General features: G+C 36.1%; 1 protein-coding gene across 2 annotated transcripts in view; it reads right to left on the bottom strand.

Moving 5' to 3' along the window:
• Positions 1-14,763, bottom strand: part of SPOCK3 (SPARC (osteonectin), cwcv and kazal like domains proteoglycan 3) — a 467,441-nt gene that overhangs the window by 234,892 nt on the left and 217,786 nt on the right. For both annotated transcript variants that reach the window (XM_070608234.1, XM_008538006.2), the window contains exon 4: positions 10,329-10,443. In XM_070608234.1, the coding sequence (XP_070464335.1) occupies positions 10,329-10,443 (115 nt within the window). The remainder of the gene's footprint in view (positions 1-10,328; positions 10,444-14,763) is intronic.

Below are 14,763 nucleotides of genomic sequence, written 5' to 3'. Positions count from 1 at the left end.
CTCTTGAATTAGCTAGAACTGAACATATGATGTTAAAAAGGATTTGTGAGAGAGGAGATCCTTGCCTTGTACCTGATCTTAATGGGCAAGCTTCAAGTTTCTCAATCTTAAGTATAATGTTAGCTGTAAGTTTTTTGTAGATATTCTTTATCAAGTAGAGGAAGTGTCACTCTATTCCTAGTTTACAGAGAGGTTTTATTATGAATGGCAGTTGGATTTTGCCAAATGCTTTTAATGCATTATTCAATACAATCATGTGACTTTATATACAACAATCTTAAATATAAAATAAACCACAACAGTTGAAAATTCAAAATGACTAATATCTAAACAGTATCTTGTACTGGCAAGCATTTGATAAGTGTCAGTGTACATTGCTTACAACAGAGATATTGGTACAATCTCCTTGTTGGGTATTTGGCAATATCTATCAAGATTTAAATATATTTTCCTTTGACTTAGCAACTCAATTGTTAGAAATTATGACAAAATACGCACATATTTACACAAAGATGCATGTCAAAGAGTGTTGTAATTAGCAATATAAGAGGAAAAACCAGAACTAACCCCAATATCCGTCAATGAGATATTGGCTAAATAAATTATGGTACACATGCGCAATGTGTTTCTTTATGGTATTTAAAGGAGTAAGATAAAAGCATATGTTGAACTGCACATTTGAAAAATATATTAATTTAATAAAACAAAGCACAACAACATGCATAAAATACTCATATTAGGAGATAATTGTGATTATATGGATGTGTGTGTAGAAAACTTCTGAAAGAGTGGGAGTGGAACTGAGTGACTTGAAGGATTCGCTTATCCACATGTTATTTTCATGAGTTTAAATTTTAAAAATAAAGAAAACACTAAAAATTGATATCACTAAAACAATCTTTATACAATATTTTCCTAACTTTTTATATTCAGCTAATAAACTATCATGTTTTTTCACAGTTCCTTCAAAATAATAAATTACAACAATATAGAAATAGATTTCTATTTAGAAAAACAAGAATAATCATTATTCTTAATAGGCTATTTTTTTGTTTTGGGAGTTTTTTTCACTGAGGAAGATTTGCCCTGAGCTAACATCTGTTGCCAATCTTCTTCTATTTTTTGGGGGTGGCTGCCACAGCATGGCCACCAATGAGTGGTATAGGTCTGTGCCCAGGAACTAAACCCAGGCCACTAAAGCAGAGCACGCCGAACTTAACCACCAGGCCACATGGCCAGCAATAGGCTGTTAGTATTGTGTAAGGCTGTACCCTTATAGACAAAAGAATGAGATAGTCTTTTAATGTAAAAAACATCTATTTAGCCTGTGTAATTCTCTCTATTCCTACAATTCAGAAGTCTAAGTAATATAATTGCACTTTGAATCTTTGATTTTAATCATCATTACTTAAGGACATTGGTTTAGGAGACATTAAGGTCCATCTAAAGTACCTCTTCAAAAGTTACCTTCTAGGGCTGGCCCCATGACTGAGTGGTTAAGCTCATGCACTCTGCTTCAGTGGCCCAGGGTTTCATGTGATCTGATCCCAGGCATGGACATGACACCGCTCATCAGGCCATGCTGAGGTGGTGTCTCATATAGCACGACCAGAGGCACTCATAACTAGAATATACAAGTATATACTGGGGGGATTTGGGGAAAGAAGAAGGAGAAAAAAAAAGAATATTGGCAACAGATGTTAGCTCAGGCGCCAATCTTTAAAAAAACAAGTTAACCTCTTCATGAATTACCCAGTTTTTCCTCTCTTCAAAAGCCTCCACTGTTCTCTTGTCTATTTTGGAAATTGTACTTCATCAAGCAATATTTGAATCTTCCTTTGTTGCAATTTTTTCCAATTCTTACTTTTTTCCTTGTATAAGAGACGTTCATAAAGCCAGAACTGTATGGCAGAGAAACCGGCTTACGTGTGAATGAGTTCCTTACATTCATTGTTCATAGTCAGCCATTGACTGAATTTCATCTATTCCCTGTGCCATTACAGCCTAAGCTTCTTGTGGCTGGCTGCCTTTTTCTATTGACTATCATAATTCAAACCCTGTTCTCACAGCTGAAACCTAGGTATCAGGAGATTTAGAAGTACACACAGAAGTACGTTAATTAAAATCTTTATACAAACTTCAAAGACAGTGTGTATGGCAAACAGAGCTGGAAAAGATTTCCACTGAGACCTGGTATTCCTTCCTCCTGACACAAGGAGGTTTCCTGCTAAGCAGAAGGAGCCTGCCAGCCTTTAGGCCCATTGGGGGAACGAAAGCGATATGAAAGGACAAGAGAGGACTTATCTACAGCCGATCATAAATTAGAGTATTCCAGGAGGCATTTAGGACATGGGAATTGCTCTCATATATTTTGGACTTTTTGGTCTGAAGCCCCTCTTCTCTGGGCATGGGGATTTGGGCAGTGGTAAACAATGTAAGCTAGAAAATCATTAAAGGCAGGGAATTTGTTCAAATTATAGCCCCCTAACAACCTTCAGGAGAGCAAAGGTATGCCCACTTCCTTGCTATTATTTCCCTTTAAGCAGCTCTCACATTTTTCCCCAACATAAAAATGACACATTGTTCCCATTCTCTCCATTCTCAACTGGCAAAATCCCATAACTCCCTTTACTTGAAGTCTAAAGCAATCTTCAACTCTATCTCCTACAAGCACGACAGGAGTCAAGCAATTTTCTCAAATACTGTGTCAACTGCAACTCAGTCCTTAGCTATTAAACATCCAAACAAAGAGCTATAATAAAGTAGATAAAAAGAGTTTCTAACGTGCCATGGACACAACGATAAAATAGAATTTAATTCTTCCTCGGGCTGGGAGATGTGTGGGAGAAAGCTGAACAAAGATTTCTCAATAATTAATGTTTATGGAGTGCTTACATTGTGAAAAGTGCTTTACACAAATTATGTCTTTAATTCTCACAAAACAGAGAGAAAGAGACAGGATAATTATCATTTCCATCTTATAAACAAGAAAACTGAGTCTTGGGGACTTTAAAATATTCAAAGTGATTCCGCTACCAAGGGATGGAGACAGGCCTCGAAGCCAGCCAGTCTAGCTTCAAATTACATACCATTAACTATTATGCTAAAAGCCTCTTCAGAAATGGAGTATTTGCCAGAAAAACAGGAAAATAAATGGACAGAACATTTCACTAGGAAGAAAACTCAACATCACAAAAGTCTATGATTATAAAATGAACAACATATTCAGAAGAAAAAACAGTAGTAGCTAAGTCTTACATGATGCCAACTATGGATCAGCTACTGTTCTAACTATTTTTGTATATTAACTCATTAATTCTTAAAACAACATCATCAGAAACTACTATTTTTATCATTCCTACATTACAAAGGAAGAAACTGAAGCACAGAGAGTTTAAGTAACACGTCCAAGATCACACAGCTCAGTAGAGGAGGGTAGACAGTGAAGCCCAGCAGCCTGTCTCTGGCCTCTGTGTTCTGCAACATCACTGTACACAATGAGCTTCCTGCTGTGATAAAGCTGCAATGTGCCATGGGGGGAAGCTGCAGACAAGGCTGTAAAGCTACGTGGGCCTGGTTATAACGGACCATGCTGAGGGTATTGGACTTTAATCAACAGGTCCCTGATTTTCAACAGGAGTGGGAATAATATCATAATAATTATGATGTGCTGTGTATCTCAACAATATTGCCAATGTCTTATTTTATATTTCAGAAACATGCTTTTTGTTTGTGTAAAGTGGAACACCTAAAGTAAAACGATGAAAACCTCTAGATATGCAGTCTAATGAATTCAATTTTCTTCTTATGAGCAATTCTCAGCTGGCTGGGGATTATACCCTCTTGAAGGTGACATGAGAATAACAGAACCTAAGAAGTGCATGGCAGCAAGAAAGAACGTGAGCTAAAATATGCTGAGAAACTGTACATCAGGCGATATTTATTCAGAGATTTTTATAAAGGAACATCAAGACTGTTGTACGATAAAATAGTTATCTCTAAAATGGTTAGAAGAATGTCTCATTTATATAACACGCTTTATAAACGTTGGTATGTTTCAGAAAAACATCACAACATAATAAGACTATAAATTCTGGAACCTCAATGGCCAGCTTCAATGTCCAAGTCTACCACTTGAGCAAATTATGTAAATTCTGTGTGTCAGTTTTTATCAACGGTAAAATGCAGGTAATAACTGTGACCCAGTTCACCTCACATCATTGTTGTGAGATTGAATTAGTTATGTGTACATATGTATGTATGTATGTGTGCGTGTGTGTGAAGTTTAGCTATTATCTGTGTTTTAAAGTGGAATCTATGTTATACTAATTCACTATACAAAATACTATAGCCCATTTTTAAATTCAATTAACATTAAAAAGTAATTATAGCTCAATAAAAAATATATAAATAAGTAAAATAAAAGGTAAAGTTCTACTATTAAAAAAAGTAATGTAGGAGCCAGCTCCATGGCGTAGCGGTTAAGTTCAATGCGTTCTGCTTCAGCGGTCTGGGTTTGTGGGTTCAGATCAATGCATGGACCTACACAACTTATCAGTCATGCTGTGGCTGCGATCCACATATAGAGTAGAGGAAGACTGGCAAAGATGTTAGCTGAGGGCTAATCTTCCCCAAGCGAAAAAAAAAAAGTAATGTAAACTATGGATTTGGGGTGATCATGTATCAATATAGCTTTATCAACTACAACAAATGTACCACCCTGGGGGGGAGTTGTTGATAATGAAGGAGCCTTTGCATGTGTGGGGCAGGGAGTATATGGGAAATCTCTGTACTTTCCACTCAGTTTTCCTGTAAACCTAAAACTTGTTCTAAAAAATAAAGTCTCTTAAAAAAAAAAAGTGTTGCAAATCATCTGTATCCTAACTAAAAGAGATTTATGGAGAGCTGGGTATTTATAAAGTTATGTAAATATCTGTTAATAAATATGATTAAAATTCACTTACAATTATTATAAAAAGAATATGTATATAAAAATGATAGATGAGATTTCAAATTCTAAATATGTTTATATCTATCTGTCTATCTATCGATCACCTTTTTATATAACTAATGTCAGCAGAATACCCAGAATCTCTGAGCTTCATCTTTTGCTTCTATAAAATGGACATAATAATCTTTAGTATAAAACATAAGGCTTGAGGCAAAAACTAAATCAATTTTGAGGCCTGCCCAGTGGCATAGTGGTCAAGTCCACATGCTCCACGTCAGCAGCCCAGGGTTCAGGGGTTCAGATACTGGGCATGGACCTAGACACCACTCATCAAGCCATGCTGTGGCAGCATCCCACATACAAAATAGAGGACGACTGGCACAGATGTTAGCTCAGCGACAATCTTCTTCAAGCAAAAAGACGAAGATTGACAAAAAAAGAGGAAGATGTAAGCTCAGGACCAATCTTCCTCACCAAAAACAAACAAAAACCAAATCAATTTAAGGCACTTAATAAAGAGGTTTGCATATATTAATTGTTCAATAAATGCTGAATTTCATTCTCCCTACAGATGTTAGTGCATTCATATAACACAGAAGCTAAATCTTAACATAAGTATAACAAGTATTATGTTAAAATAGTTATCATAAGCTCAATTCAGTTCAACAAATGTTTTTGGAACTCTACTATAACTTATGCCCTGTGAATGAATCTTCCCATAATAAACATTTCAACATTACAACAATGGAAATAGAAATGTCATAATCATGTATTTAATAATAATATAAAGAAATCTGTATCTTCTTTTAAATATGCTCATCAAATTATTAATTCCAAAACTGCATAATTGAAATAGTAGTCTCACCCTCTTTTGATAACTATTTTTGATAAGCAGCATTTTAAATTAGTTTCATCATTCTTTTATATAATGCCTTCTTAGGAGGCAAAACGCATTTCCTTATTGATTCCTTTGCAACCTTTGGTGTAAATGAAGCAGAAATTAACATGGCTAGTTTTGTCTTACAACTTCTTCCACCTACTTCGTCTTACTATGTCAAACCCTTTTTATGTTTTTAATATCAGCAGCATTGATTGGTGCCCGAAACACTGATCTAGAAATAGTGTTAATTATCTGCAGCTGCACAGGCAGCAAAGGGAGCAGAAAACACTGAGCTTCTCACTCACAATATACAAAAACAATGAAACAAAAAACCCTTAGCTAAAGCATCTCCAGAACTTTCCCCCCGGGGAACAATATAAAAATATGGGTCATACTCAAAGCCTGGCAAGCCATCATACATTTTATATCACACCACCTAAATAATTGGTTATGTTACCATTTGGGAAAATGTGTTGCAGTTCAAGTTCTTTCTCATTGTTTATGGAACTATTTGGTTTTAACTGCTGATGATAATAGTAATAGGAAGGTAGCACAAGAACACAGGTATAGGCATGTTTGAGGCCAATTCTTCACAGGAAAAGCCATTAGGAGACAAATATCCAAATATATGACTTTGAACTTGACATATTTGGACAGTTTAAACTATCATCTACATTGGCAATAGTGGACAGAGCTAGTGCAAAACATACAATGAGCATCCTAATAAGGCTATTTCTCTGATTTCGGAAGACAATTATTGTTATGTAAAGCACTAAAGAAGGAGATATTTAGCAATTATTTCAGTTATTTACAAATCTCAGGCAAGGATCTACCAGTTTCTTTCAACTAGCTGTTATGGACTCATCTCTCCCTCATATTTTCATATCCTCTTCTCTTTTTTTTTTTCCTGGCAATAATTTATTTGTTCATTCATTCAATAAATTTATTTTAAAATATTTGTTGATTGACTCCTATGCCCTTCTCAGACCATCTTCAACAAATAAGCACAAGGCACAGAGAAAACAACTTTTAGACTTAGATTATCTAGACTGACCAGTTCACTTGATCAAACTACTGAATTTTTTTCTCTAAATGTTCTACAAACAACAGTTATTTGAAAACACTCTTCAAAGAAAATATGCACTAGCCAATATGCCAAGTTCTGAGTATAAAGACTTTGACCCTACCTTCGTGAAACTTCCAGTCAACTGAAGGAGATTGATGTTGGACAGTTTATTACAAACATCGTGAGTATTACAGGATGAGAAGGTCAGGGTTCCAAGGAAATGGAGAAATGGGTGTGATACCTAGTTGGGCAGGTGTGGGAGATACCTAGGGAGACATCTTTGAAGATCAGATTCCCTCTGCAGAAGTAAATAGTAAGTTCCACTTCTTTTCTCTTTTATGAGATCAAGGAAAGGAAAAATAAGTTGTTCCTTTAGATAAAAAAGCAGGAATTTCTCATCTAAACTAAGTAAAGGGTCAAATTGGATGAACTTTTCTCTGCATTCTATACTCCATCCCCAAAATATACACACAACCCCTAAATTTAAGGGCTACATTATTTATGTTAGCCACTTTTATTGATCAAACTGCTTGGCAAATTCTCCTCTCCTTCCCTGAGTGTTGTATCAACATTCACTATGTACCGACATCCTTAAAGCAGGTAAAGTATATCAAATATTAATCTTAATATCAATTCTTCAGAAACTAGTTATTTATTTATTGAATATAGTGTGTATTGAGTGCAAATTTTAAAATAGTCCCCATCAGAAATAAAATAGGATTAAATATTCTTTACATAAAACACTTTAAAGTCCACCCACTTAAGTAGTCTCCCCCACTGGCCCAGCTCACCACTACACCAAAAGCAAAGCTGGCAATGGTTCTCTATTCAGGATGATTCCTCTGTTTAAGAAACATTTTAGCTATTGGTTTCTGAGAGTCTTTATGATGTTAAGAAAGTTTCTTGGGGCTGGCCCAGTGGTGTAGTGGTTACACTGGCAGGCTCTGCTTTCGTGGCCCAGGGTTCGAGGGTTTGGATCCCGGGAATGGACCCACACACTGCTTGTCAAGCCATGCTGTGGCAGCATCTCACAAATAAAATAGAGGAAGACTGGATGGATGTTAGCTTAGGGACAATCTTCCTCAAGCAAAAGGAGGAAGACTTGAAACAGATGTTTAGCTCAGGGCCTATCTTTCTCACCAAAAAAAAGAGGGGGGAGTTTCTTTTTGTCTGTAGTTGAGTCTATTTTGGTCTTTTTTTTTTTTTTTTTTTTTTGAGGAGTTTGATCCTGAGCAAAACTGTTGCCAATCTTCCTGTTTTTTGGTTTTTTTTCTCCCCAAAGCCCCAAGTACATAGCTGTATATCCTAGTTGTAGGTCATTCTAGTTCCGCTATGTGGGATGCCACCGCACCATGGCTTGATGCGTGGTGTGTATGTTCGCACCCAGGATCTGAACCAGCAAACCCCAGGCCACCGAAACAGAGCACGTGAACTTAACCGCTGAGCCACAGGGCCAGCTCCCAAGTGTTTATTTACTAATAAGTTAGCAAAGCAGTGAGAAAGCGCAGTTGTGAAAGCATGGACTTTGGAGTCAATAAATATAGACTGGAATTGATGCTCGGAAAATTTCCAGCTGTGTGATCTTGAGTATGTTACTTTACTCTCTTGCGGCTTCAGCGTTCAGCAGTTGTTGAAAGGAGACATTCTTGCCCCAGGCAGGATATGAGCTGTGAGGTCTTCGGTTGCTCTTTGACTTGAGTTCAGGGGGCCAGGGGTGAAATGGCAGATGAGCCTTTTCAAAGGTGTTAAATGTGTATAGACAGAAACAGGGTCTCTGAAACTCATGAGAAAACCGTTTTTGCTTTTATGTGAAATGAATTGACTAAGTCTCTGTAACGTAGGTGAGGGATCATAAAAGAACTCATTTCAACACCATCCTCCTATTGATTTCTCAAGTAAAACTCTGCTCTCCCTTATCCCCCCATACATGTGTCCACAGACTAACATTCTAAATGTTTGATGATTCATTAATAGGAATTCCAAGAAATTCAGAAGCTTTTTGGAATTCTAAGGAAATAAATAGAAAAATAAAATTCTGGCGCAAAGTCTTGCTATCCCTTTATAAAACTAACACAGAGGTTGTGAGTGAGTGGGGATATATTACTGATAACTCTGCTTCAGCCTTCTGTGCCCTCCCAGGGTACACTGACCTTATAGAAATGCTATTTCCTGGGAGTCTTTTACACTTTACATCCCAAACTGTTGTTCCCTTCTCCCTCCTGTGTCTCACTTCTGCAAGCTCCTTATCAGTATGCCATAATTCTTTGTCCCAAGTGAACTAATCCCCAGGCTCTCCCTCTTGGCGGCATTAGCCTGCCTTGGTACTTGAAATCTGCCACTATAGATTTGGCATTATGGAGTAAAGACTTCCTCTAATCCATCCCGCATGTAATAAAGGGCTCTATGCACGTGCTTTTATATTAATAAGGAACATCAAAGAAACTAAAATATTTGCTGTTTTCTAGAAATGCTACTTATGTTCTTATTCTCTAACGTTCTCTAACATTCTTATTCTGTGTTTGTTGGTGTGTCCAAATAATAGAATTTAGATATAAGCACGCTAAAGCCAAAATCCAATTAGTCTCTGAACTTAACCAAACAGTGAAATTCCCTTGCTCATTTGATGAAAAGCAAAACATGAATTAGGCCCACTATCACAGAAAAGAGTGTTCTTATAAAGAGAATTCCTTTAAAAGAAATAAAGGGAATGGATACACCTGCCTGCTTCAGTCAGTTACCCGCTGATTTTACTTTTGGTTGTAGCATGTTCCAATCCTTAAGACTCAGCATCAAGCTACACAGGCTATTTCTAAAATTACTGATCCGTCTCCAAATAGAGCCTACCTTACAGAAGCAGTGACGATCCTTATAAAAGATATTTAAAACTCTTTCTTCTCCTCTTGGAATTTTGTGTCAGCCTCCAGGGCCTGGACTAAAGAACTCCACAGGTAGAAGTGCTTTTTAAGAAGGTGTCCTGAAGTGTTCCAGGCCTATATCTCTATTTTCTGACTTTTCATCCTTTATTTATAAACATCAATCATTCATTTGTTTGGCCTTTAACTTTGTCTCCAATTCTCCCCTTAGGGAAATAGGATGTTTGAGTAGGCACTAGAGAAAATACTTACAGGGTATCAAAATCGTACTTGTTCCTTAAACTTAAAAAAGGCTAAGTATGTATATAGAACACTTTAATCCAATCTTCTGTAAATCCTCTTTATTTAATAATAAATGTCTAAATTCTATAATTCATAGTAATTCTGATAACAAAGTTTACCCCAAGTGAATCATAATTGTATTAACCAAGCTTCTGAAACTGTTTCCATAAAACTCTGGATAAACACTTAGCAGACATTGCCAAATATTTATACTCTGTAGCAATTCACGGTAAAGAGGACTGTTCAATCAGGAGGATTGAATGTAACAATGTTTACCTGTGTGTAAGCCGCCGGTGACTAACGCAGATGGCAGTCTGAGAATCCTGAGTAATGCATACTTTATGGCGACTGCATTTCATCTTTAAGCAAGGATCTTTAGCTGGATCTATAGCTGAAAAGAAAAGAGAGAGAGAGAGAGATTGAACAGAAAATATTAAAATAAGCTTCTGAACAATGGAGGTGTCCAATTCCATCAGACACAATTTGATCAAGGAATTTGCATAGCAGTTTAGCTGTAAATTTTCTTCACATTCTTCGTCCACTAAGAGATACTTCTGCTTCTACCCACAAAACTCAGAGTTAACAGATCGTTGCAGTTTAGTCTCATCTATTCCACTCAGAAGCTGAAATACACATACTCCTATGATCAAACAACACGCAATCAAAACAGAAACTTTAAGACCAAAACTTTCTATAGTAGCTGCTGCAGTCTAAGCAGTAAAGGTGGAGAAATACAGTTGGGGTATGTTACTATAATACTTCCATCAGTGGAGAATTATAATTTATACTTCTGCTTTCCCTAGATAAAGGCAAGTGGGTAGTGAAAAAAAGATGAAACCCAAAAAAATGTTAGTGGGCATTAATGAGTCTGTGGGATTGAAAAGTCTACAGCTGTACTTGGGGCTGGCTGATTGTATCACGGCAAAAACTGAGACGTTGCATTTTCATTTTTCAATTGTTCGTGCCTGATATTTGAAACACCATCTTTCCAGACAAAACTTCTGTCTCAGTGACTGCCAACACAAAGATTGTGTCAGTTTTTGGTGCTATTTTAAGCAATAGTTTTATGGAGATGTAATTCACATACTATATAATTCATTGTTTTAATGTTTAAAATTCAGTGATTTTCAGTATCGTCACAGTTAAGAAACTATTATCCTAATCAATTTTACACCATTTTTATCACCTCAAAAAAATACCCATATCTTTTAGTTATCATCCCCATTCCCCCAACTTCCTCACAACCACCAAACTAGGCACCCACTAATCCAAATTCTGTCTCTATAGATTTGCCTATTCTGGACATTTCATACAAATAAAGTCATACAATACGTGGTCTTTCGTAACTAGCTTCCTTTATTTGGAATGTTTTCGAGGTCCAATCATGCTGTCGCAAGCATCACTACTTCGTTCCTTTATGTTACTGAGTATCATTCCATTGTACAGATATGCCACATTTTACCTACCCATTCACTAGCTGATGGGAATTTTGGTGTCCACCTTTTGTTTATTATGAATAATGCTGCTACTGGTAATGCCCGTTGGTGATGGTTACTGATATTTTGTTGTAATTTATTATGAGCGGAAAGCCATAGAGGGAGTAGGCACAAATAAGGAAAACGTACTGAGTGTCCAGTTTGGGTACATGTCAAAATTGAGAGAAAGAACTCAAGAAAGATGCAAACTGAAAATAAAGTTCTAGTACAAATAGAAGAATGGAGCCAGGGCAACCAGAAGAATGTGCGTTTAGAATACACAGATATATTTGGGAGGGCCCCGGGCTTTTCACTGGACGTGAAATGTGGATTTGAGCCAATCTTTTTTAGATCTTAAACCTAGGATAAACCAGAGCTAACATCTGGAGGAAAAATCAAATTTAGCTTTATGAATGTGTTAAGTGTTAAGAATATTTACTCAATCACCTAAATAAAGTGAATACATTTTGGTAATCAATGAATTCAATAAAATACAGATATAAACTGTATATAGATGCATATATATAAACACATATATTCTTTTTTAAAAAATACAAAGTATATTTCTGCAAAACTCTTATTTGAGATTTCAAATAAGCATGATTTAAAACAAAGAATACTAACACATATAGTTGATAAAATTTAAACTAATAGACTTCTTATTTTATACCATGATAAAACAGTCACTATATTAAATGCATCTACTTGGAACACAAATGTTTCAATTTCATCCATACTAAGGAAAATTTTTTTGACAAGTGATTATTAGATCAATTATAGCTTCTCTTAATTCCCAAGTAGTTTCAAAATTTAAGATAAGCTATGTTAACTTTATTCTCTATAAAATGTTGAATATACTTTGTTCCCTATGCAAATGAAAATTGCTAGGACATTCTAATTATACTATCACAGTTTAAATTGCCAGTAATTAAAACAACTGTCTCATTGAACTACTGCACCTTAGAACTGTACGACTTCTTGTTGGAAAGCATAAAAGAAAAGCATACAATAACTGAGAAGGCATTAGAAATCTTTTAAGCTATTTTTAATCTTTAGTCTATTTTGATTTTTAATTATTAATATCACTCTTAAATATTAATTAAAATTAAATAATTCTGCCTAACAATTAAACGATGTAATTGCACCTACCACTGTACCTTACATTCATATCTCATACACTCATTGTAAATGTATTTAATCCAGGACATATTATTCTGAAAAGGGTGTGTTTTCATTTTGAAATAAAACACTATAGTGCATATAAAATGACCAAGGTTGATCTAATCTAATTACACTTTAAATGCAGACTATTCATAATTATCTTCGGTCATTTCTTCCAGTTTTATTTACCTTATGCAGCTTACATTAGATAATTTTTAAAACTTCCATGACATCCTTACATTCTACCTGCTTAATAAGAGAAATCAGAACTCAAAAATTAGTGTACAGCAAGAAAGGAATTATCAGAACAAACATAGCACACAAAACTGAATTTAATACACATCTTCCAAAACTTCTACATAAATGACCAAATAAAAGAGTAGCAGTATTTGTCAGGAGATGGAAAATATACCAGAAAGTGAACATGAAGAATCAGAGGCATAGGATCTGCCATACAGAAAAGATCACTGTCTGTGTATGTGATTTTAACCATCTGTATTTTTGAGTATAACTCACATTGTTGGCAGCTTAAAAAGTATAAAACATCACACGCTGTAAATACAGATGCCTGAGATTTTATTCTTGAAACCATAACAATAACACAACCATCTTCCTTTTGGCTGAAGCCCATGGATTAGAAGCAATACTGTATCTTAAAGAGGCAGGGCATAAATTTATCTCCTCCCTCTGCTGCTATCTCCTTCTTTCCATCTTTTCTCAAATTAACATCTCCTATTCTATTCTGTATTACTGTATTTAAGTTTCTCTCAAGCATCCAGTAAAACTACTCTTAGAAAGGTTTCAGCTAATGCGTTTGAATTCATTTGGCCATGTCCTTTTCTTCCTCCTAATCTTTCTGATGGATATGAACTAACCTGGGGACCTAACTAATATTGTTTTTTGCTTTGTTTTGCTTCAGAAAAAGCAGTCTGGATTTCAAACAATTGCCTTATAATTTAGCCTTTGCATTTCATTTGTGTTGTAGGATTTCCCTCAGTCTTTCACCAGAATATTTGCTTTTTGGTCCAGAATTCCCCACTTACTGCCAGACCAAGGTAGGCTAGGAAGTATCCAGCCTGATCCAGCTGCTGATGGTGAAAGTAGCTGAGCCAATGTGGGTAGGCGAGAACAGAAAACAAATGAGACCAGAAAAACAAGTGTAGACAGGTACGTCAGTAAGAAAAGCTCTGACTCTTGAAGAGAAGTCCCAATGTAAGGGGAACTGCAAAGTAAGGACACATGACAGAGGTGACAGGTCAGGAAAACAAACATGGACAGTGACTGAAAGGGGCAGAATTCTCAATGGAGCAGAGGGATGGTCATCAGAATTCATATTTAGTGCAGGTAGTCTTGAAAGAAGGAAAGGTAAAAGAGCGGCTTCCCTAAGGTCCAAGATAGGTATTATTGTTAGTATCAAGAGCAGAAATAAGTTTAATAGAGAAGATTGGACCTCCTAATCTGGACAAGCTCACTTCTGGATTTTAATAGTGTTTTTCCACAAGAAGACCAGATTTTAGAAGATTAAATCCTAATGATTCTAGGCTAAAGCACTCCTAAATCATGCTGTGTATATATATATATAGATATAGATAGATAGATTTTTTTTCCTGTGAGGAAGATTGGCCCTGAGCTAACATCTGTTGCCAATCTTCCTTTTTTTGCCTGAGGAAGATGGTCCTTGAGTGCACATTTGTGCCTATCTTCCTCTACTTTGTACACGGGATGCTGCCACAGCATGGCTTGAGGAGTGGAGCAAAGGTCTGTGCCTGGGATCCAAACCTGTGAACCCCAGGCCACCAAAGCGGAGCATGTGAATTTAACTACGCCACTAGGCGAGCCCCTGCATATTATTTTTGGTGGAGTTGATGAACCAGTTACTTTAGCTCAGCCAATGCCAGAGAAAAGATTTCTTACATACTTGACAAATATAATAGAAAATTAACCTTCCCAATGTTGATTCAGATTTTTGAAAGACCAATGTAGTACAAACTAGTAATCTCTATGCCGCCTGTTAGGTTCATCTATAAAACAAAGAATTTGGACTAGGTGATCTCCAGATTCACATTCTTCTCTCG

The sequence above is a fragment of the Equus przewalskii genome, chromosome 2, assembly GCF_037783145.1.
Source record: "Equus przewalskii isolate Varuska chromosome 2, EquPr2, whole genome shotgun sequence".
Taxonomy (NCBI): domain Eukaryota; kingdom Metazoa; phylum Chordata; class Mammalia; order Perissodactyla; family Equidae; genus Equus; species Equus przewalskii.
The sequence above is the reverse complement of the archived record's forward strand: the minus strand, read 5'-3'. Positions and strand labels throughout refer to the sequence as shown.